General features: G+C 38.8%; 2 protein-coding genes across 2 annotated transcripts in view; both read left to right on the plus strand.

Moving 5' to 3' along the window:
* Window positions 1-10,397: 10,397 nt before the first annotated feature.
* Window positions 10,398-12,948, plus strand: LOC310928136 (stromal cell-derived factor 1-like; the record flags this gene model as incomplete). Its single annotated transcript, XM_083890623.1, has 4 exons — window positions 10,398-10,461; window positions 10,576-10,693; window positions 12,676-12,753; window positions 12,878-12,948. The coding sequence occupies 4 exons, from the start codon at window positions 10,398-10,400 to the stop codon at window positions 12,930-12,932; spliced, it is 315 nt and encodes a 104-aa protein (XP_083746749.1). The 3' UTR covers window positions 12,933-12,948.
* Window positions 12,949-13,444: 496 nt separating this feature from the next.
* Window positions 13,445-24,253, plus strand: part of LOC310928700 (glutamine--fructose-6-phosphate aminotransferase [isomerizing] 2-like) — a 41,959-nt gene continuing 31,150 nt past the window's right edge. The window contains exons 1-7 of the mRNA XM_083891340.1: window positions 13,445-13,679; window positions 14,521-14,647; window positions 14,758-14,939; window positions 15,569-15,680; window positions 15,855-15,967; window positions 20,730-20,869; window positions 21,033-21,202. Coding sequence (XP_083747466.1) covers window positions 14,620-14,647; window positions 14,758-14,939; window positions 15,569-15,680; window positions 15,855-15,967; window positions 20,730-20,869; window positions 21,033-21,202 — 745 coding nt within the window. The 5' untranslated portion in view covers window positions 13,445-13,679; window positions 14,521-14,619. The remainder of the gene's footprint in view (window positions 13,680-14,520; window positions 14,648-14,757; window positions 14,940-15,568; window positions 15,681-15,854; window positions 15,968-20,729; window positions 20,870-21,032; window positions 21,203-24,253) is intronic.

Raw genomic sequence — 24,253 nt, forward strand, 5'->3', positions numbered from 1 at the left:
ATAAGACACTCTATATTGCACATTCTTATGGCATCTGTATGTACTGTACGTTTAAACATATTAATAGAAAACAGCAGCCTAAACTCTCTGTGTCCTAAGGGTTGAATAAGTGAGGTCCAATAACATAAAATAAAAGCATATTAAAATGTTGAATAAATAACAGAGGAATAAACATACACAAATAAAACAAAATTAACTCTTTGACACAGAAAATACATACGGATGGATAAATAATATAAATGGACAAATTAAATAGATAAGTAACAACAACAAAATAAATAAGTTTAGGGATAACTACATCGTCCAAAAATTTCCATGTTTACCTGATCAAACTGACCTTTGAACTTGCCTTGGTGTGCTTGTTTGTTTTGACTTATTAAAAACTATATTCAGAACCTGTCATAGTCCAGGTCTCTCCTTAGTCTGTGTTAAAACTATGGGCATCACACACACACAAGTTAATTAATGAATGGTTTCATATTTGCGATATGAAAAGCAAAAGCGAAAGAGACAGAGAGAACAAAGGGAAAGCGCTGAGTATTTATTTATACACACTAATATAAAGGAGAGTTAGTTCCACCTGTGTCTCGTTGACTCTCCTTTCCTAGTATAAGGGAGAGGCAACGAGACACAGGTGAAACTAATTAGACAAAGACCAGGAAGTGTTAAACGCTTGTTTTTGGTCAGAAAATTTCTATTATTTAATTGGATTAGTGAGAAACCTCCTGCTGTAACTCAGTGGCACAAAGACATGTTTAGTTACATGCATAGTTTTTCCTATGGAAAGACTAATTGCCAAATTAAAAGGAAATGTTGACACTTATGGATATATGGCGGCCTCTAATGGATTACCTGCAGAATGATCAAATTGAAAGGACTGACGTCTTCTAAAAGTCATATTTACATAGCTGTTATAATGCTAACTAGCTAGCTGACATTTCTAATTAACTTTTGGCTAGCTGTTAACATTAACACTTAATATTATCCCCTGTATTAATTCTAGATCCCATACTAGATGGCAAAACAGCATTAAAACGCACTAGCTTACACTGTTTTTAGTTATATTAGCACTTACAATGTTAATATTATCACCTGTATTAATTCTAGATCCCATACTAGATGGCGAAACAACATTAAAACGCGCTAGCTAAAGCTGTTTTTGGTTGATGTTAGCACTTATAATGTTAATATTATCGCCTGTATTAATTCTAGATACTATACTAGATGGCGAAAACAACATTAAAACACGCTAGCGTCTTCTTCTTCTATGGATTTACTCGTCTGACAATACATATGCCGCAATGCTCTCCTGTTACCAGTGGGGGCACTAATGTAAGAACCGCTTCCATGGGTTGTATTCGAGGGTACGCACAAGCGACCTATGTGGTCGGATGAGTTGGAGGGCTTATTGTTGTTTTCATATAGTTTTTGCTGATATTTCTTTATGCTAATACTAAGTTGGTGTGCTGAAATCTGGTGGTGCCGGCGTGAAATCACTGTCAAATAAGCTATGACAAAACTATTGACAGCATTTTGGAAGCTCTCACACGTTGGTTTCACCAAAACTGAAGTTGTGTCTGTCTGTGTTATTCTCTGTCTGACTGTTTGTTGTCTCTCTGTATTAATTCACTCAGCAATGCAAGGACAGAGAAAGCACACAGAGAGCACAGACCTCCAAAAAGTCTGCCCAGTTCCTGTGTTCAGATCAACACCGCATTCAAATCATGACCCCAGAAAATCTCAAAATCAAAATCTGTTCTTTATACATGTCGTTCACTGGCCGATAAACATAGGCATACATGGGCAAAGACATGGAAACCCATGAACACTTGCTGGAACAAAGGGGGCATTTTGAGCGTCAGTGGTTCCAGTAACAGAAATAACACCTTCTTTGACACAGGAAAAGACACGAGTCTCACAGACGCTCTTGTCTTCCTTTTCACACTTGCTCTGATCATATACCCAGATCAGTGGGGTCTTCACCAGGCTTCTCCACGTGTCACATATACAAGTCCTATATCACAAAAATTCAAAAGAACTTGATGAATTCCGGCCAATTACAATCACATCCGCGGAGCTTTTTCGATGAAGATTAATTAATTAATTTATTTTTAAAATAATATTATATATTTGTTGTATATAATGTGTATAAGCACTTCATACACATCCCCCATTCTGTTTTCTACACACACATACAGCTGTAATGCTTCTTTGGAGAATAGGTTTCTTTAGTTTCCTGATGACACAGATTCAGGGTCTGATCACAGTCCTGCACGACCTGATGATTACCTCGACATCAGTGCGTCAAAAACAAGGGAAATGATGCCTGATTTTAGACTCACAGCAGTGAACACAAAGCTGGTGTCACCAATGGCAAAGACGTCGTCCAGACTGTTTAGTCTTATTAAAACCTTGCAACTGTGGTCGTCATTGAAAGTCATATTTCAACATTCTCTTTAAATCTGTTTTATCGGTTTAATGTTTTATTCATTAAAGACAACAACAGTCTGTGACTCAGAGAGTGGTCATTTAAAATGATATTGTACACTTTCAAGGACAGTCATTTATCCTGAATTCATTTATTTATAGGTCGTGCTTTATTTTGACCATCCATTTTATTTTTATTTAACCTTTATTTAACCAGATAAAAGACCCATTGAGATCAAGATCTCTTTCACAAGGGTGACCTGGCCAAGAAAGGCAGCAGCACACATCAAAAGTTAAATAAGAAGCAAGAAAATGCAACATTTACAAAACAAAACATTGAAATATAAAATTGCAACTAGATAAACATAAAGTGCAGTTGTGATCACAGTAACTATTTAAGAACATAGACACTGTTCAAAGGATTTCTGTTGTCTGTCTTTTAAGATGGAGCGGAAAGCTCCTAATGAAATAAAAGTAAATTGTTGACTCTCTGCTAGACAATCTGTTGACACTTATTCAACCGATTAGTGACACACGATGAACTAACTGCCGGTCGACTCTAACCCTAACCCTATGCAAAATATGAATATATAAATATAAAAACAATGTTTGCACTGTTATTAACCGTCATTTAACTACTTTTCTGCAGATTTTGTCAGCATCTTATTAGCTGATTAGTGTGATCAAGCCTAAGTTGTTTATCTGTTGACAGTATGTTCAACTCTTAGATTAGTTGCTTACAACATCCTATAGTTGACAGTCATCAGACTAGTATTCGTGATACTATACTTGCATCTGTAAATCAGGACCTTTTATTTAAAGTGAAAAAACTATATAAAAACTATAAATGAGTGTCAACTGTTGACATGAATACCTGTTGAGGACTATAAATAAAATCGTTAACTTTATTTGTTATTGCTTGACTACAACACAGCTAACATTTCACACGAAAGTATGAGCTCAAGTGTGTGGTGGAGAAAGGAAACCCACACGACACAAAGGACCAAGTGAAACTAGCGTATGCCCTCTCGACCTGAAGCAACACGAGACGTCACTGTTCTGTCTTTGTGTGACACAATGAGGCAAAAGGTCTCCTGCAATGTTGAGTCCTTTATGAATTATTATTATTATTATTATTATTATTATTATTATTATTTGTATTATTATTATTATTATTATTACCTGCCCCTGCTTTGAGCTGATGTTTCAGCAGCAGTGTGTGATCAGCTCAAACTAGAAAACATGATGGCTCTGTGGAGGATGTATCACAGTATTAGAAGGAACATTTACTATATGTAAGTTGCTATTTGTACTTAAATTGTGTATTTCCCTTTTATGCAACTTTGCATTACTACTTTACTATGTTAGTTATTACTAAGACAAAGGAATTTACAATCTTTTAAATATTTTTTTTGTGTCATTTTTAAAATATAGATTTTATTTTGAAAGAATGAAATGAGGTGACAAAAGCAGACTGTGAAAGACTTTTCAGATGATTGATGAGCAAACTCTCAAAAAGACTTCTGGCCCCAGATTTTCACTCTTAAGAGAAGGATTGTAAACTTAAGGCCAACTACTTTGGCTGAACTTAAAGTAGTTTAACTCCAGCTACAACTGGAAAAAAACCATTTACTATTTGTTGTAGATCACAGCCTTTTTGTTTACTACGTCTCAAACCCTGTGTGTTTAACACATTTCTACAGTTACAATAGCAGTGATTATTATTATGCTTTAGTTTACTATAGCCTGCCAGCTGATGGTTTGAGTCACTTGTAAATGAAAGGAGAAGTGCACTCACACCAGGCTGTAAAGCTAAAGTCTGCAGCGGAAGAGACTCTGCTGACGTTATTAGTTCCTGTGGGTTCAATCTCGCACATGGCCGTTTTTGGTAAAGAGACGAACCCACAAAAGGACATTTGAATTAATAAAGAGTGTTGGTAATCCCCTCACATAAACCTAAGCCCACATCCACCCCACACACACACCCACTCACCCACTCACACACTCACACACCCAACAGTTATAGGGCAACAGAAAGAGAAATTCAATGAAATCTGCTTGTGGTCATAAATGTAATGGACCAGAGTCGACCCTTCTTGTTCTTGTGCTGGAGAGTGTGTATACTCCAGTCAAGCAAAACAATGAAATATTAATTGAAAGGACAAGTGAAACATTCAAGCTTGCCAAGTGCAGTCTGTCTGGGGTTTTCTAAAACCTCAAAGGGTTTAATATAAATAATAAGCCGCAGTGTGGCGAAAAAGACCATTCTGTAAAAGTCACATGTGGTCTTGTGGACCAGCTGACCTTTGTTTTGGTTGTGCCACGATGCTGCAAATGATGAAAGTCCCTCTCACTCTGCTTCATTTTCACGGAAGAACCCCTCAGTCTTAATTTAGCACAGTCTGGCTTCTGAGGGCTTTCAGAAGAATTTGGAAATCGGTTCAGTGAAACTGCGAAGAAATACAATTGCTTTTGTAGGAGAAGAGGAAAAGAAGAACAAGTAAGAGAAAAACTGTTTATGTCTACATTTCTCCAAATTGGATGATTTCAAATAATCCTGAGCGCTTATATACTCCTTACACCTCCACACCACTTTTTATTGGCTGAAATTGAATATACTACCAAGAAATATGATTGGAAATGTGTTTAAAATTTAAAAAAATGGTTTTAATGGCCTTAAAATCACCTGTTGCATGTAATTTGGGCCAACATTTCCGCACCAGCCTGAACAAACAAACCAACCAGAAGGTGCATTTCACATTTTGAAACACCTCCCTACAGAGCCCCAGACATGACATGGGGGAAAAAAATTGATAAGTTCCCACGAAATAGGAAAAACATGTGCACAAAATAAAAAAAAATTTCCAACGAGGGGCTACAGCTTGATGGAAATGGAAAACGTTAGTATGATTGAATTTCATTTTAGACTGGGAATGAGCTACAAAGATATTATGAAAAGCCTGGCATTGCAAGGAACCATAATTACAATAATTTAAAAAGGAATATTGAGAGCCAGGTTGCTTTTTACCAGTGGAGGTATGACTTGTACATTAGTGGCTATTGGTGTTTCTAAAGAAGGTGCGCTCCATTTGCTTACCCAGCTGTCCAGGAATGATATTAATATTATCATTTGGTATTTCGTGCAAGCATTATACCTACTTCGTTGCCACAAATGAGTATTTTGTGCACACATTGTACTTATTTAGGGGCCACCATTTTTTATTTCGTGGCCACAATTGACTATTTTGTGCGCACATTATAGCTATATTGTTGCCACAATTTAATATTTTTTGACCATGTCATGTCTGGGGCTTCGTACCTCCCTTTTCTGGTATGTGAGGGCCACCATAGCTTCCGAGATGCCACTAATTCTTAATTACTGTTGCAAACATCAAATGATCTGAGTGATGGTTGTTTTCATGAAGACAGACCTGGAGGGTCAATGGACTGGTGCAGGCCAGACCTTTGGGTCAGAAGTAGGATTTTCACTTTCATGTCAGTCTTCTTTCAGTTACATCTTATTTTCCAGAGTTCTTACTCAAATGCAGAACAACCATAAAGATGAGCATCCTAAATATAACAGTGGGAAAAAATGTGGTTGGATTTCACTTCATCCAGAAAAGTGAAACGGAACATCGAAGTGAAACTCGAATGGCTCAAACCAAGAGTTTCAGGCGTCAGGTGTCAGGCCTGTGTTGTAATGGGCTCTAAAGATGGTGTTGATGTCAGATTATGAGGACAATACTGTGAGATAAGGCCGATATTAAGTAACTTTTCTCACCAGCAGCAACACAGTAAAATAAAGTGTGCTTTTATTTTCCGCGCACCCACACACCTTCTCTTCTGATTCACACTAAAAAGGCTTTAACCACAAACACGGCCACCTACACTTTGTGTTGTCAAATTATGGAATATAGACCACACACACACACACACACACACACACACACACACACACACACACACACACAGCCACAAATCAAATTGAATCAGAACAATGACATTATATGAAGTGAACATGATTTCACCATAAACCAAGTTAAAGAGGCTTAAATTGTCATTTGTTTCCCCTCTCAAATTTGGTTGTCTCCAATTCAGACACAGTTTAATACACTGTACTGATAATTCAAATAGCAGCCACTAATGTTTAAAGTAGGTACACACGAAATAAAAGACAGATTTTGAAATAGTGGCAGTACCATGTTTTTTTTGTGTGAAGCCAGTATTTCCGTTTTAACGCGTTTCTTTAACCTCTAATGATATTATGGCAATTTGTATGACTGATACATTTCTTGCATACAGGTCCTTTATATGATTACTTTTTGACCAAACTTTATCACACTGAGTATGTTTACATGCCCAAAACCCCCCGATTATTTTCAGGTTTTTGTAGTTATCTGGTTATTCAAGTGCTCATGTAAACGGAATAAACTGATATCATTATCAGTTTATTGCCGTTTTTGAAAAACCTGTTTAACACATTTACAGGTTTCTTAGAGACATGTATACACTTTAAATGGTTTATTCCAGTTACCCCATTATTGCCAGTAATCGTTTTTTTTAGTGTGCATGTAAACACACTCATCATCTTACATCTTTGCACTCCATGGTATCACTCACTCACTCTTCTACTGCTTAATCCTCCACATGAGGGTCACAGGGGGCGCTGCTGCCAATCCCAGCTGATTTAGGGCAAAAGGCTGGGAACACTCTGGACAGATTGCCAGTCCATCACAGGGACAGGACATATGGAGACAATCCAAGAAATGTAGTCAGTCCTCGTGTGGAGGATTAAGTGGTAGAAGATGAATGAGTGAGTGCGGAATCTCTCTTTTAAAGCACAAAACTTACACTGAAAGCCTTTGACATGCATCTTCTCATTTTTGTGACCAAAAACTCTCACTGACTGAAAGAGGGAGGACACATCACCCCCAAATCAGTGGTCATTGAGGTCAATCAAGATGAACTACTTAAAATAATAATAATAATAAAAATAATACTATTACTAAATTACTTATAATACCAATAAATCTTACTTCTACCTAACTATTAGTAACAGCTAGATAGAAAGGCGAGAGACATACAATGGAGTGAGTAAGCGTTTTGTTTCTTCCTCTGGTGGTTTCAGAAGTTTCAGTTTCCACTTGTAAAAAATTCCCTCGGTCACAGGAAGGATGAAGGATGCAGCTAAAGAGAGTATTTAAGGTGCCCCATCGACCTCTTTACCCTCACAGTTCTCCTGTCAACACACTTCACTGACCTGAGCAGAGCTTCTTTCTGTCCTCTTACCCACAAACACCAAGTTTGTTTTGCAGCAACCGGCGTCATCTTGATCAAAGAGGAAACCAAAAATGTCCGGCATCATCAAAGTGTTTCTGCTCCTGGCTGCTCTGATCTGCATCTCTAAAGCACAGCGTAAGTTTTTATGTCTTTCCATGTCATCATTTTGAATCAAATGGATTATAATAATTAAATTGTTGTTTTTTTCCCCTTTTTTTCCTCTATAGTCAACGAATCAAAGGAGAGCTGTCTGTGTCAGCGCGTCAGGAATGCCATGAGTAGAAATTCTGGTGTAAAGGACATCCAGATCTACCCGGCAACCATATTCTGTAACAAAGTGGAGATTGTGTAAGAAACATTATTTAACTATGTGCGATTAAACTATTATGTCTACACCAGTTAGTCCATACCTGTATGACTCATCTACATAATCCGTTTATTTGTTACGCGAAATTAAATCCCTTCGTCTGATCTTCTCCTCTCTCCAGTGTCACAGCCAACAATGGCTTCCGTTACTGCCTGAACCCGAAGATGAAAGTGGTGAAAGAGCTCCTGCTTAAGATCATGTGAGTGAGAACATACAGACCTGAGGTCTGCTCTTCATCTTCAGAGTACACCTCAACATGAGGCAATAATGTAACACCTTTCTAACACGGCTGTAATGTGTCATTTCTAGGAACAACAAAACCACTACAGTCAGTCCAGGTCAGTCCACGTCCAACCCTGACAGCTCCAGCACGGCTAACATGTGAATCTTCAGGCATGGACATCAACATGTGACCTCCGACCCCATAAAGTGAATGTAGATGTGAAATGAATGAAAGCTTTTTTCTATTTATCTTATATTTAAGTCTAGGTGCACTTGCACCACATCTGTGTTTTATTGTATTTGTTTTGTGACGTTTCAAAACTTTGTTTTCTGTTTAATGGGATCTTCAAATAAAATAAATGAAATTCAGTGGAGTCCCTTGCTTTCTGTTTCATGTTTAAAACCGTTTGTGTCTCGTGTCAACAGTGCCATCTTGTGGTTTGGAGTTGTCGGTGCATTTGAGTCAGATCCTGTGATCTTGTTACAAAACAAAAGCATGAGATATCAGTGGAGGGAGTTGAGGTCTGAAGGGTCTCCCAGACATAATGTACGGGTCTTACAAAGGTGTGTGTAATACATGCCATGGACACAGATTCTGGAGTTATTAAGTCAACAACCAGCCAACACTATGCTCTGACTCAGACAGGAAACAGTTCAGCTGGAATTTCATCAGCTGTGATCCTCTGTACACACACGTTTGTACAGCTGTACTTGTTAGGATCTATCATTGACTTCTATTCATTTGGACAGCAGAAATAAAGCTTTATCCTAACTTTAACCCTCACTAGTAACTAATGCATCCTAACATTTTGTTTTCCATTATGTTTCTTCCAAGAATGTATATGGGTATGTGTTAAGTTGTTTTTTTTGTTTTTTTAAATAGAATTTCCACAGAAGAACCTTCCGTTGAAATGAAGAAGTCTGGCTTCCGAGAGATTTCAAAAGAATTGTTGTGGGAGAAGAGGAAAAGAGAAGTAAAAGAAGAAGAAAGCTTTCTCCAAATAGGAGGATTTCAAATAATCCTGAAATATTATATTCTCCTACACCTCCACAAAACCGTTTAATGGCAGAAATTGAATATACTACCCATAAATATGATTGGAAATGTGTTTAAAATAATCATAAATAAAAAAACATTTGGTGTTCATGGCCTTAAAATTACCCTGTCCTATGTACTTTAGCCAATCACAGCTGACAAAGGGCAAAAGGCGGCGTACACACTGGACAGATGGCCAGTCCATCACAGGGCCTCACACCTACGGTCAATTCAGAGTGTCCAATTTGCCTAATACCCTAAATCTATATGTTTTTGGACTGTGGGAGGAAAGTGGAGACCACTGAGGAAAGTGGAGACCACTGAGAAAACAAACACACAACTCCATGAAGAAAGGCCATTGTTCCAAACTGGTCACAAACCTGGATCTTCTTCTCCATGGTACCACAATCACAGAAATGTACAACTTAAAGTGTACAGGTTGTAGAGATATGGTGGATCTATGCAGTTTTAGAAATGAAAGTGATAAAAGGTTCTCCGGCTTGTCCTCATAGGAGAACCCTTTTTGGCTCCAGGTAGAACCTTTTGATAAAGGTTCTTTGGGAAAGGGAAATGGTTCCAGGTAGAACCTCAGCCCTTTTAGAAGGACCCTTTTGGAACTCTTACTTCTAAGAGTGTGGTGGAAGAGAAAAACTTCAGAAGTGGTCATTACAAGGTCAATCCAGGTGAACTTAAATTTGTTTTCTTTTTTTAACAATAATAAACACTAAATGCTATAAAATAGTCCCAATGAATATAACTAACATATAAATGATACGTAGTTTACGAAATCATATTTCTATCTAACTATTAGTAACAGCTAGATGTACAATGGACTGAGTAAGCTTCTTTTCTTCCTCCTATGGGTTTCAGAAGTTTCAGTTCCCAATTAAAAAATGTTCTCGGTCACAGCAGCTAAACAGTGATCCATCGGCCTCTTTACCTCCACAGTTCTCCTGTCAACACACTTCACTGACCTGAGCAGAGCTTCTTTCTTTCCTCTTACCCACAAACACCTAGTTTGTTTTGCAGCAACCGGTGTCATCTTGATCAAAGAGGAAACCAAAAATGTCCGGCATCATCAAAGTGTTTCTGCTCCTGGCTGCTCTGATCTGCATCTCCAAAGCACAGGGTAAGTTGTTTCATTGTGTGTGTTTTTTATCTCTTTTCACGTCATAATTTTGAATCAAATGGATTATAATAATTTAAAAAAAAAAAATTCTTTCCACCTTGTTTTCCTCTACAGTCAACCAATCAATGCAGAGCTGTCAGTGTCGGCGCGTCAGGAATGCCATTAATAGAAATAATGTAAAGGACATCCAGATCTACCCGGCAACCATATTCTGTAACAAAGTGGAGATTGTGTAAGAAACATTATATAACAATGTGCAACTAGAAAATTCCGCCAGCGTAATTTTCGATGGTGCCTGCAGCTTCCGGCATGTGTTGTCGCGTGCAGGACCTTTGCTGGTAAATATGTGGGCACTTAAAATGGGCCGACTTCCTGTTGGGTCAAGGGCGTGTCCCTAAACATGTTCAGGACGGGTCCCTTGTCTCAAATATGATGTTTCGTGCAGATCGGCCAATGTATGGCAAAGTTACATTTAACTTCCTGTTCCGTGCGTTCCATTTCCTGTTGTGAGGTCACCTTCTGCAAACATGTTCAGGACAGGTCTCTGATCTCACATATAAAGTTTGAGGTCTCTACGTTAAAGTATTACGACACTGTGAGGTTCTAAAGTGGACGGTCCTGATCATGCTGTTGACCGTTTCCCATGTATGTGTATGTGGAAACGATTGCACAGTTTTTTGGGATTTTTGTTGCCATGGTTACTCGAAACGCTTAGAAAAGACATAGCCGGCTATTCCCGATCCAACCGCACGTTTTGATATAGGATGTGCGGGGGTTTTCTCAAAACTGTGGGAGGAGTTGAGTGTCAAAGTTTGTGGTGGAGAAGTACATTTTACTGACAAGCCCCTCCCCCTCCTCCTCCTCCTTACCTCACGCACACACGCACCTGTGTCTCTGTCGAAAACCCCAGACAACAGAGAAAACAGGCCCTTTTAAAGTTGTCATATCTCATGAACGGTAGATGATAGAGCTAAAATTCTTGGTTTGTGAGCGTCACAAGACTCTGAGCAGCGTTCACATGTAATGTTGTGAGAAAGGGGTGAGAATAATGACCGAGTAATGACAGTTTTAAAATGTCCTGAACTTGACTTTTCAAAAAGTCCAAATCCAAATTTTTAACATGGCAGTCGATGGGGACGTTGACCGGAACTCTCTGCGCAATTAGGTGATTTGACGAAAAACCGCAAGTCGTATGAAAATAAAAACAACACACAGGGTTAGCCAACAACCATAGCAACATTTCGATGTAAAAAATGTATTTTTAAGTTGGAAATTGTGGGCAGGAGAGGAGTTTGTTTGGAGATTTTAAGTGAATAGTGTTCTACTTCTCACTACAGTGTACACTCTAGCTACCGCCCACGCACGCAATACACACCCATTATAAAATGTAAAAACGTATTTTTTTTTGTTGCAAAACTTAAACTGCGATTGTGGAAAAAACGTAATATGTATCGAAACCGTGACTTAGGTGATAAAAGTCCCAAGTCTTGTGACCCGTTTAAAGTTAAAATCACGTTTCTACGTGAAAGTATGACGACACTGTGAGGCTCCAAAGCAGGCTTGGTTTTGTCGACTTGTTCCGTCCATTTCCCATTCATGTCTATGTGGAACTCGTTAAGGGTTTTTCGCAATTTTTGTCGCCATGGTAACGCGAAACCCTTAAGTCATAGCACACGATTCCCGATCAAACCGCACGTTTTGATATAACTTGTGTCAGGGTTTTCTCAAAGCTGCGGGACAAGTTACGCGGCAAACTTTTGGCGGAAGAGGAATATCAAGAAGAAAAAAACACGAAGGATTATAAGAGATGCTTGCTCCGCAATGCATTTAGGCCTGAACTCTAGTTCTACTAGAGTTGAGGCCCTAAATGCATTGCGGTGCAGGCACCTAATAATTATGCAACTATTATGTCTACAGCAGCTCATGATATCAGTTAGTTTTCAAAAGCTTTTGATACAGTTAATCATCATATTTTACTTGAAAAGATGTACAAATAATACAGTTTCCATTATACTACACACAAATGGTTAAAAAATGACAGTATGTTTGAGTTAAGGGTTGCTAGTCTAACAAAGCCAGACTACTCTGTGGGGTTCTGCAGGGATTCATTCTGGGACCATTATTATTTCTGATAATAATGAGTCTATAACTGTATGGCTCATCTGTATAATCAGTTTATTTGTCTCCCTTCGTCTGATCTTCTCCTCTCTCCAGTGTCACAGCTAACAATGGCTTGCGTTACTGCCTGAACCCGAAGATGAAAGTGGTGAAAGAACTCCTGGTTAAGATCATGTGAGTGAGAACATACAGACCTGAGTCTTCAGAGAACACCCGAACATGAGGCAATAATGTTACACCTTTCTCACACGGTTGTCATGGGTCTAATTTCTGCTCTGCTCTTATTTGTCATTTCTAGGAACAAGAAAACCACTACAGTCAGTCCTGACAGCTCCAGCACAGCTAACATCTGAATCTTCAGGGCAGGGCCGGTCCAAACCTTCATTGGGCCCTAAGCTGATTTTGATTTTGGGGCCCTTTTATCAACGGCAATAATAATAATGACATGATTCTGTGGGAATTGCCTGGCGTGTTCTTACCCTTCTTAAATGGTAAATAAAAGAAATACATCTTAGAGGAATGGTCTTGAGGTTTTTTTTTTTTTACTTTGTATTCAAAATGGCGTAATATTAAGAGGGTAATACAGCGTTTTTTATTGTGTGTTTTTATTTTTTAAATTATGTTTTTTATTATAAAGAGGAAATTATGTGTAATAATGTTATTAGTTGTTATACAACAACTTTAAATATGCCTGTAATAATGATTATAATACGATTGAATTGTCTGTTTTTTTCCCCCCACTTTTACGCGTAATTACGCACAATTACGCACTTCACGACATCACTGTTGCTCTGCGTTCATTGACTCTCTGCCAGAGCCAGAGTCTGGTTGGGAAGTTTCGGATCATCACTTCCGCCCCGGGGCTTTCAGTAGAGTTGCTGCTGCTGCTGCTGCTGCAGTAGGTGTGAGGTCAGTTGCCAAAAATGTTTACTCTTTGCACGTCCAAAGGTCCGGGATGGAACGTCCGCTGATCAAACACAGCAGCATTTGTTGGTTCACTCTCCGTGCAATCTGTGCAGCTGTCGAGTCAGACTCATTCCTGCGGCGGTGGAATAATCTCGACCTGAGAGAGGAGCGCAAATCATCTCTGACAGTGAGAGGTAAGAGTGAATTCACGCATGACTGACTGCTGCTCATGAATGACGCCTGAAGAATGTTTTTATTTTTAAAGAGCACAGATACTTTGTGACACAGCTTCACACGTGACCCACTGGGTTTGCAGGAAATCGCGCTGTTTTATAGGTTATTATAGGACAATTATGGGAGACCTCACTGTGTGATTTCAGACGTTATTCCCATTTAGCTGAGACGTGACTTCCGTTTCTGTTCTGCAAAGTCACTCAGTCTGGCTTCCCCCCCAGTGCTGACGTCATCAGCAGATGCATGTGTCCCCACAAGAAAATGTCACCAACATGAATTTGTTTGACTCTCTGAATTCAGACAGAATTTAGATTCAGATTCGGTGACTGCATGTTGGACATGGAGGTGAATTTCAGTGAGCGTTGATAAGAGCGAGCCCTGATAACAGAGGTGGACAAGTTCACCTCTATTTCTATTTCCTTCAGTTGGGAACAGGCTACAGTCACAGATTCATTTCCTCATGCTTAAAAAACTGAGCCATGTAGAGAAGTAGGGGCCTGGTATGTGAGGACATGTCTGACTGACTGATTAAGTATGACGCTGATGTAACCAGAGCTCTGGTTCTATTTGGAGTAAGTGGGAAAAAGAACACCACGCACTGTGCTTAGTAAATACAAGAGTATGTTGTGTACATAATTCTCAGCCATGAACGTGCTTTGGCTCATAAAACCACGAGTGCATTGTTGTGTTGTGGTGATGAGCCTCACATGCTGGTTCTTCTAATATAACGTGATTAAACGGGAGAGGGACCTTTCTGTCAGTCGAGTCATCCTGTACCTCTGTGTCATATCATGTGATGAGGCGATTAGGTTTGGAGTCCAAAGTCGAGCCGAGCTGCTGACCATCACAGTGTGCGTCAGTCCACTCTTAACCACCTGTGGCCCTCCTCTCCATGTCAAAATGGCCTCCAGGCGGGGAGATCTTCCAGGTAAACAGACTTTTCATTCATTATATAACAGATACTGAGAAGTGTGGAATGACAGCAGGTATGAGGAACACATTTTTAGCTGCAGAACGTTTTTCCCCCTCGTATTTCAGCTCTTGAGTTGGGTTCGTCGTTCTTTGGTTCCTCATCGACTCCCATTGGAATGACTCGGCGTAACATCAGCTACGACGACCTCATGGACGCCCCCATACATTCGCCACCTCCGGACATGACTGTTAACATCTTGTGGAAAAACCCAGTCATCCCACAGCACAAGTTCAGGAACGGAGCCGAGGTGCTTCCCTGTTTGTGTGTGTGTGTGCTTGCCCTGTCTGTCACTGCCTGACCCACATTGCTAATGGCAATATGAAACCAAACATGTTTTTGCTTTTTCTGGCTTATGTAAAAACCTGTTCACTTGAAGGTACATTGTTTAACCAATGAATCCATGTGTGTCAAAGTCACATTCGGCCCACTGTGAAATTTAATAGCACTCATCAAGTGACCTAGTCCATAAACGAATGAAACACAAACGTGGTTTGAAAACACAGAGCCCTAGCTTTATACGTCTAGTAAAAAATGATTGAGTACAGCAAATTAAGAGCAGTGTGTGCTGTTGTCCTGGAATACAACAGAGGAAATCAGGTCAGACATGACTAGACTTCTGTTTTCCAAAGACAATCATTCATAAATTATTAACCGCATAATCTCTATTGCTCGTCTACATTTATGGTCTTTTTTGAGGACTCAACTATATCTTTGAAACAGTCGTCCAGTGTTGATATCCAGTCCATTTTTTATTTAATCTGTAAACTTGTCTTTTTCTGAATTGTATAATGTTTGACCTCATCTGACCCTTGACTTACATTTTGAGTTTGACACCACTGATCTAAACCCTACTGACATATAATTGTGTGGCTACAGGAGCGAGAGAAGGGTGGGAAGTTGGTGACTTATGAGGCACCAACACCAGCCAGGTCCCCTGTGCCAGTGGTGAAGGCTAAGGCCACCTCTTTAATGAGCTCGCTTTTGAGAAGTAAGTCACAAAACAGTGAAGAAAATGCATTTTCATGTTGATGAATATGTCAATATATAAAGTAAACAAGCTCAAGTATGGGCGGGCTATGATGGAGTAAGGCTGCATTACTGTAAAACAATTAAAAATAATAATAATAATTTTACTTTTCACTCTCTTCCCACCTTCACTTAGACCAAAGCCATGAGAATCTTGAGAAGTTTGAGCACAAGACTGGGCTGAGAGACACGGGATATACTCCCCGCAAAGGCCTCTCCACTGAGGAGACATGCTGTCAGACAGTTCCAGTGAGTATAATAACGTGATATGTGCATATAGCACCTTTAAAGGTGCATTATGTAATAAATCTAAAGCAACTGGCCATAAAATCCTCCTAATATGTCACAGAGGTTGAGGAATAATATTCATATAACAAACTGAACTCACCAACAACAACAGTACAGACAAAATATTTGCATTAATAAAAAATATTTTGCTGACTGCAAATCATGTTTTTGTTTTGAAATCATGTTTTGGCATGTGGCGCCACCTACCGGCGTCTACCAATCATTGCAGTCAGTAGAGTCTCAGCTGCCGAGCGACCACGGGTTGCCAGTTAGGTCAGAAAACACAACCTAAAAGACCTTGATATTTTGAATTTGAATGTAGTAACCGTTTTTGGCCACATTCTTACATATGGCACCTTTAACAGATATAAAAGCAATACCATAGACTATAATACACAAAACAGTCAATCATTTAAAACCATTGATGGACTGAAAGTTTGTTTAAAAAGCCAGGTCTGATGAAGTATGGGGATTAGAGATGCAGTAGATCAGTTATGTATGAAGGAGCCTGACCATTTAAAGCTCTAAGTGTATATTGTTAGATTACAAATAGACTAGAGAGTCAAACACCCTCTGAAAATGATGTTTTCATAATTGCAGTAAAAAGACATAAATGTTGACAATAAAATAACGTCTTCAGGCTATGAATGAATGCTAAAAATGAAACCACTTGTAGGATTTACAAATACGCTTTATCTACATACACATAAGCTTTAGCAAAGCTGTTATAGAAAGTCACACAAGAGGGCGCTGACTGTACGTGTACACTCACACTCACACTGTGGGCAATCTGTGAAGACTGACAGTGTGTGACATGGAGAAACCAACGTGTGTGCGTACACACACACTCAGTGTTATATGTTTATTCGTATTCTTAAGAGTATTTTACTGCTATTATTTTGAAGGGGTAAACCAAATCTGTCCACAAGATATTTTTAAACTTTCTATTATTCCTGTTATTTAAATCACACACACATTATCTTCTGTAAAAGGCTGACCCCAAAAGAAAAAAAAATCTCTGCATTGTTGAAATAACAATCTGTTCAGACTGAACATGCTCTTAAATCTTGATAAACAAATTACGTAATCTTTTTTTATCGCTCTTTCTTTCTTTTTTTTTACTTTATTGATAACAAATGTACAGAACAGCAGAACTTTACTCCCTGTATGTAACAGATACTCACAGTACTGGATGACTGGGAAATAGTACAGAAATAAAAACAGCATAAAATCATACAATAAATTGAGAAAAGAAAGAAAACAGAAAAGTGAAATGAGAAACCAACCAAGGAAAAAAAAACAAAAAAAAAACAATGACATTAATACAACAAAAACATTAATCCTTCACAAAGAGAATATGATAGAGATAAGCTCATATACAAAGGTATAAATAAACCTTTAACCCTACATTTATGTATGAAATTTACCATACAAGATTAACATTTTATTTTATTTTAACATTGTTTTTTTTTGTTGCAACTAATTTCATCTAAATGTTTGAGTATTGCACAGTATATGATTTGTCATATGTGAGCATGTACAATATGAATGAATGTGTTAATGTGGTTCCATGTTACAAAGACTACATTTGTTTTCAATGTCTGGGAAATGTGTAACATTACGTAATGTTCCATACCGGTAGTGTGTTGCTACGCAACGCCCATGATTGAATCGAGCCCCCTTATTTTGTGAAACAGACCAATCACAGCGCTCCTTACAAATAGACGTTACGCAGGCCTGCTGTTGTTTTTACACGGTGTCCTGTCTGTGTTCTCTTCAAGTAGCGACCCTCAAACTTGTTATAAAACTGCTACCATGGACCAAATTAAGGATTACAACGGACTCAAGCGCCAAAGAAAACAAATAATTAAAAGGTTTGTCAAGTTTGTTGTATAATAAGCTCATTTTACTTACGAAGGAAAGGCCTCAGCGGTGACGGCTAACGATGATAGCTGGTCTCTGAGCTGACCACAGTAAACAAACGGATTCCTCAGCTTAATTAACAGACTGATGTTATCATTTACAGTTCAATGATAAGTAATGTGATGCACATAGCTCAACCACGAGTAAGTGACATTATGTGTAACCGGTTATAATGTTAGCTAATTACATAGCTCAATAAAATGATGCGGCTTTCAGGGGCAGTCCAGACACCGTTAGCTTAGCCACCACCGCTAAGCAGCGTTAGTGATAAACGTTACGGTTGATTTTATCCGATCTACATTGAGAGGGGACCATCTTCCGTGTTTGTCTTGATGCTAAAATGTTATTTCTGGACGCAGTGTGGAGATGTCCTGTTATTTAGGAAGACCGGAAGAACCGAAATATGGCTCGTTCTCAACGTTAGCATACGCTAACCGGCCACTTTATTAGGTACACCTGTTCCGCAGTTTAACTTAACTAATTAATTAGCCAATCACGTAATAACAACTCAATTCATGTATGAATGTAGACACTCAATAAGCCAACAATACGATATCAACTCATTGAGTGTGGACAAGGTCAAGACGGCCTGCTGAATTTCAAACCTAGCAATAGGATGTGAGGAAAGGGTGAACTTAGTGAAGGTCCGATATACTCTGAGTATTTCATAACTTCTGATCTACTGGGATTTTAGAAGCACGGCCTTGGGTTTACAGAGAATGGTCTGAAATTGAGAAATTCCAGCAGGTGACAGTTCTCTTGGTGGAAATGCCTTGTTGATGCCAGAGGTCAGAGGTGAATGACCAGACAGAAAGGTTGGACAAACTCAAACAACGACTACGTGTTTAAACCAAGGTTTACAGAAGGCCTTGATTTGAATGTGTAACGTGTTGATCCACGTGAGTGTATGCCATTGTTAAAAGGCTCCACAGCAGTGTTGTTTATGTGTTCTCTAAAAACCAGTTATATCATTTGAATCAAATTGAGATGGTTGTGGGTTTTGCTTGGAATATTTATTTTTGTTTTTAACATCCATAGTTTTCCATTGTGTTTACTGCTTCTATTTTCTGCCTGTCATTGTTTTCCTTAAACCAAGCAATTAAAAAACAATTTAAGAGTTAAGTTTATACCCCCCCCCCCCACACACACACACACACACACACTATTTAAACTAATGTTGTGTCCCTGCAAAACCCCAGCCACTTCAATGACACTGGGGTAGATGATAGTAGTGATCCACACTATCTTGCTTCCACCTTGCATTTGTGGTGTAACAATGGGACTTATTATATAATACCAGTGTCTCATGCAGTAATACATGAAATTATCTAATGTACACATGAGAATCATTTTGTGTCTTTTTGTTTTTGATTTTACTGTCTACTGCACTGTTCGTTCGTCTTTTATATTCACATAGAAATTGGATTAACCTGTCCAAATATTGAGTCCTGACTCTTGGATATGGTGCATTCTGACTGAAGTCCAGCAGGGCTGGGGTCACTTAGATACATCAACAACTCACTGGGTATTAAAGGCCATGGGGGTGTGCCATGTTATTCATTTGCACAATGGCCTGTGCTCTGAGCAGACTTCAGGACCACGTATGCAAGACCAATATGAGTTTGGAAGGATGCTCAATTCATGGATGGCAATATGGCTGCATTGAATGGAAATTCAACACTGGAAACATTCTTCCAGATATCATCGCTGAAATACATTTAACAATTAAGGCAAGTATGTTTGAGGGCATTACAGTTGTCCTGATCTAAAAGGGCACATTCATTGTGTGAGTAGAGGAGGAAACTCAAAACAGGTTGTATCCACATGAACTGAGTGGTTTTGCAGGTGTAGTCGGTTTGAAGCAATACTCTTATTGCAGTAATGACCTTTTAAGTAATAAAGCTTCTTTAACTCGGTGCTGATGTAATGGCAGCTTGTTTTGATTGTTAGTAACAGTGTTTTTCACCATCGGATCAGACCTTTGTCTTTCCCTCCCTTTTTTCCCCACCCACACCACAAGGTCTCATGTGATAGGCTCAGTGGGTCCATGACGCATGTTGTTGTTTTTTTCATTTATAATCTGCAGGTCCGGAAAAACACTGATGACCTTTTGCATTGTGTGGTCATGGATTGTTTACTCTTCTAATAAGATCAATTTGGTCTGACTGATTTATTTGTGCCAAACTGCTGAGGGTCTAATGTTGATGTTAGGAGGTGTGTTGCTGTTTGTACGGGGTGCAAGTAATCAACCTCTCAACCCCGGTGTCAAGAATCAGTGACACAGTGACATCTATAATCTGTCGATTATTTTCTCTTTGGTTCAGAAAATATTGATCAGTGTTTTCGCAAACCTGGAAATGATGACGTTCTCAAATGTCTTTTTTAGTTTGTCCACAAACATAAAAGAAAATATTCACATTTAAGAAGCTGAAAAATCTGAGAACAGTCAACCCAATTAAATTGATTGTCAAAGTAGTTGATGATTCATTTAGTAAGATATGAATTGAGTAATTGTCCAGCTTTAGGGTCCTCTTCTGCTGCCTCCTCCTTTTTTATTGGTCTTCTTAATGTGTTGTGTTTGTGTGGGATGAGTCAATCCTCTTTGTTTGCACAATAAACCTCTGATTCAAAATGCAAAACACACGTCTGTTTGGGCAACGTTAGAAATGTGGTAGGGCTATATGAAGGCCTTGGTAAAGCAAGGTCTTGCTTTATTCCAACGCTACAGAAACTGAAATCTTGTACATTTTATATTTATGTGATATTTCTTCATGGTTTGTTTATTTTTCTGTCTGTGCAGAAGTTGAGAATGCCAAGTGGGGACTTCAAAGAGGACAGGCTTCCAACATCAGCACAATCCACTCCAAGTTGTACCCCTTCTGTCACCCCCAACGTCACCCCCTGCCCCAGTCCCTACGCATCACCGGCTGCTCGTCGCAGGTATGAAATGAGGAAAATCTCAAATGAGCAGAACCAAACTTCTTCATTATATCATGGTTAATTTACCAGCACAGCTCACCGTTTCGATACTGTGGCAGTTGGTTATGTAAGGTGCCATATGGCTCATCACTCATATTGTTTTTCTTGCTTGGCGCGAGTACAGGAGCTGGTTCCAGCTGAGTCCTGCGCCTTTTCTTGCCGCCCCAGATCTCAGTCCAAACCTCGGCACAGACATGGGAGGAAATGAAGGAGGAGGAGAGAAGTGGAGTTTCTTTGGAAACCGGTCTGTGGTACAGAAGTCCCCCACTGACCCAGGCTCTGACACCAGCACAGGTTAGAGATCTTGTATCTGTGTATTTACTGGGATACAGTATTTTTGATATTGAAATTATTTACTCGATTAATCGAGTATATGATGTCAGGAAATGTTGAAAACTGTTGATCAGTGTTTCCTGAACCTGGGAATGACGATGTTCTCAAATGTCTCGTCCACAAACCAAAAATGTTTTTAGAGTTTTTAATGATTTCCTTGTCAAATGGAGCAATGAAACCAGAAAACATTCACATTTAAGAAGCTCAATTTAAAAAATCCAATAATATATGATCAAAATAGCTGACAATTAATTTGATTAGTAATCCATTAATCGAATGATCGTTGCAGCTCGACACTGAATACATTTTCTTATCAGTGCTTTAAACTCGCACCATGACAAATTGTGTGGACCTCTGTTATCCGTTAGGGTGGTTCCACTGCCAGAAGTGAACTGTGTGCAGCAATCGGTGATAATTTCCCACTCATAGTGCGGTTATGCTAAAGCCACAAGCTGCAATTTAAATCTAAATGTAAAGGTTACACCACCATCTTGACATCTTGCATTAGTTTACAGTTTTTTATTTCAATATAAGAACTTTTAACGTTGTTGTATTGGAAGGTTTGGTTTATAGGTTTTCCTTTTTACACCCCTAAAGTAATGTACATGGTGTCCCACAGTACATTTTTCAACCTCTGACTAGAAGATTCAAGACCCTCAATGCAATTTAAAATATAATGATCATTTATTCTTGGCAGTTTTAAAACAAATAGGTTAAAATAAAGAATACAACATTAAAAGGTCAAGCATTGCATACATGCATAAACACACACAAATATGCATATAATAGTTTATAAGAGTAGAGTCAGCGGATCTAAAAATCTGTAGTAGATTAACAGTGAACACATAATGACATTTAGCTATTCACTGCCAAAAATGTCAGTAATGACAACATCTACTTCTTCACTCTTGTAGGCTTTTCACTACAAGCCTACTTCGGCCTGCAGAAGTCCTCAACCATGGATGGCACCAACACCCAGATAAACCTCAAGGTGCAGGATCCTGCCGACTTCATGACCCAAAAGATTGATTTGTCGGGTATCGAGGGCAAGCCTCCACGGCCACACAAACTAAAACCTCGGGACATGAATGTCTTAACACCTTCGGGCTTCTGAAGCCGGACCAGCCGCGTGCAGTTTCACTTCTTTACCACATCTCTGTTTTCTTTCTGTCTGGTTGCTTCCTCTGTCTGTTGCCAAAAGTGAGGCTGAGAGGAATAAAGGAGGATCACCTATAGCATTAGCTCACCTGCCCCAGAGACGTCACCACACGGCTGCTCCACCCAGCAGAAATTAGTCCACACCATCACCTTCTACTTAACAGGTCCAACTAAAACACCAAATTATCTTCATTTGTCATTGTAAAGAAGGCTGTATTATTGTTGATATTATTATTATTATTAATATTATTATTGTTGTTGCACTCTTATATGATGGGTGCACTGGCATGCAATGCATTGGTAACCTAATTTTACTATCAGATGTGGCACGAGACTGAAGACACGGAAGTGTCATGCCATTCCCTTGCTGAAATCATCATCACTTTAGTATCACCTCTCATGCAAAAAACAAGTTACTTCAGTTTAAAAAGCCCAGTTGCCTCATTTGAACCATTTATCTTTTATTTTAGATAAGTTGACAAAGTGTAGTTGTGTAGTGCTTTTTCTCTGTTGGCATGCAGGGTATATGTGGTATGAATGATTTGTGCCTAAACCTGCTTTTGGCTTTCTTGTACAAGTTCAACTTTTTGTATCATAAGGAAGAGTGTTTGATTTTACTTCAGCAGTGTGACTGATAGCCTGAAATCATTTTTTTTATTATGGTTATTTGAAAGTGTTGTCATATTGACCTGCTTTAATTCAACATTGTTCATTCTAAATAGGTCATTTTGTTAGATTTGTAAGATTTTTGTTTCAACATGCTTGAAGTGGTCATTTTCAGTTGTGTGTGTGTGAGAGAGAGAGAAAGACACAGAGAGACGATTTAGGAATCTCTTCTGTTTTATTAGATAAACTTGATTAATTGCACAAGGGAGATTGTCTCCATCTCACGTCTGTAAATAAATCTGATGGTAACAAGCAAGTCTGAAAATTGTTCAATTCATTTGTTGATGAGTGAAACATTATGGTTAGATTATCTCATCTCTAATCTCATGTCAAACTGTCCTTATTATAGCACAGTGTGTGTGTTTTTTATTATTAAGAAACACAGTTTTGTCCGTAGTGTTTGAAACAGAAAATTAGTTTTGGGTGTTGCACAAGAAGGCAATACCCAAAAAAAGGTATAATAATAACTTTTACATATTTATGGCTCAGTAAACTAATCTAACACCAAATGAGTTGTGCTGAGAAATGAGGTTTCGAGGTCAGACTCCTCTGTTTTTTGTTCTTTTTAACCCACTGATTAATACTGGCAGTAAAGATTCATGAAAGTTCAAAGTAATGATAATAAAAAAATATAACTCGAACAAGATGTTAAATACCCCGTGAAGCTTCTCCACGCTAGGTCACGTGTTGGTTGCTAACCATTTGCAGGTGACTGAGGTCACCAGACCGTCGATAAATAAAAGGCACTAGACAAACCAAAAATATTGGGATTCTCCTTTTTTTTTTTTTTGCCATTATCAATACACTACATCTGAGAAAGGCCTCACCTTGTGCTTTGTCCTGCAACATGAGCATGTCATTTTCAGCTGCAGTCTTTGGGCACCAGATGGCACAATAAGATCACAATGAAAACACTGGGCTGTCTCAAGTTCGGCATTTATATTCCTCAATTGCAGTATATTCTTTCTTAACTATTATGTAGCTGAAGCCCCTTATTAGACCAGGATCAAGTGTCATGCTGCATTTAATTCATATTTAATGTGTCTGTTGTAGTATTTTACCTCAAATGAAGAGTCATTGATAATCTGGAAATGATATTCTTCCTCTCGGACATGAAGGACCGAGTGAGTTAAACACAGAGGGAGTCTCTCCAGTGACTATCAAGAGAGATTTAATTAATTTTATTTT

This window comes from Microchirus variegatus, assembly GCF_963457635.1.
Source record: "Microchirus variegatus genome assembly, chromosome: 6".
Classification (NCBI taxonomy): Eukaryota; Metazoa; Chordata; class Actinopteri; order Pleuronectiformes; family Soleidae; genus Microchirus; species Microchirus variegatus.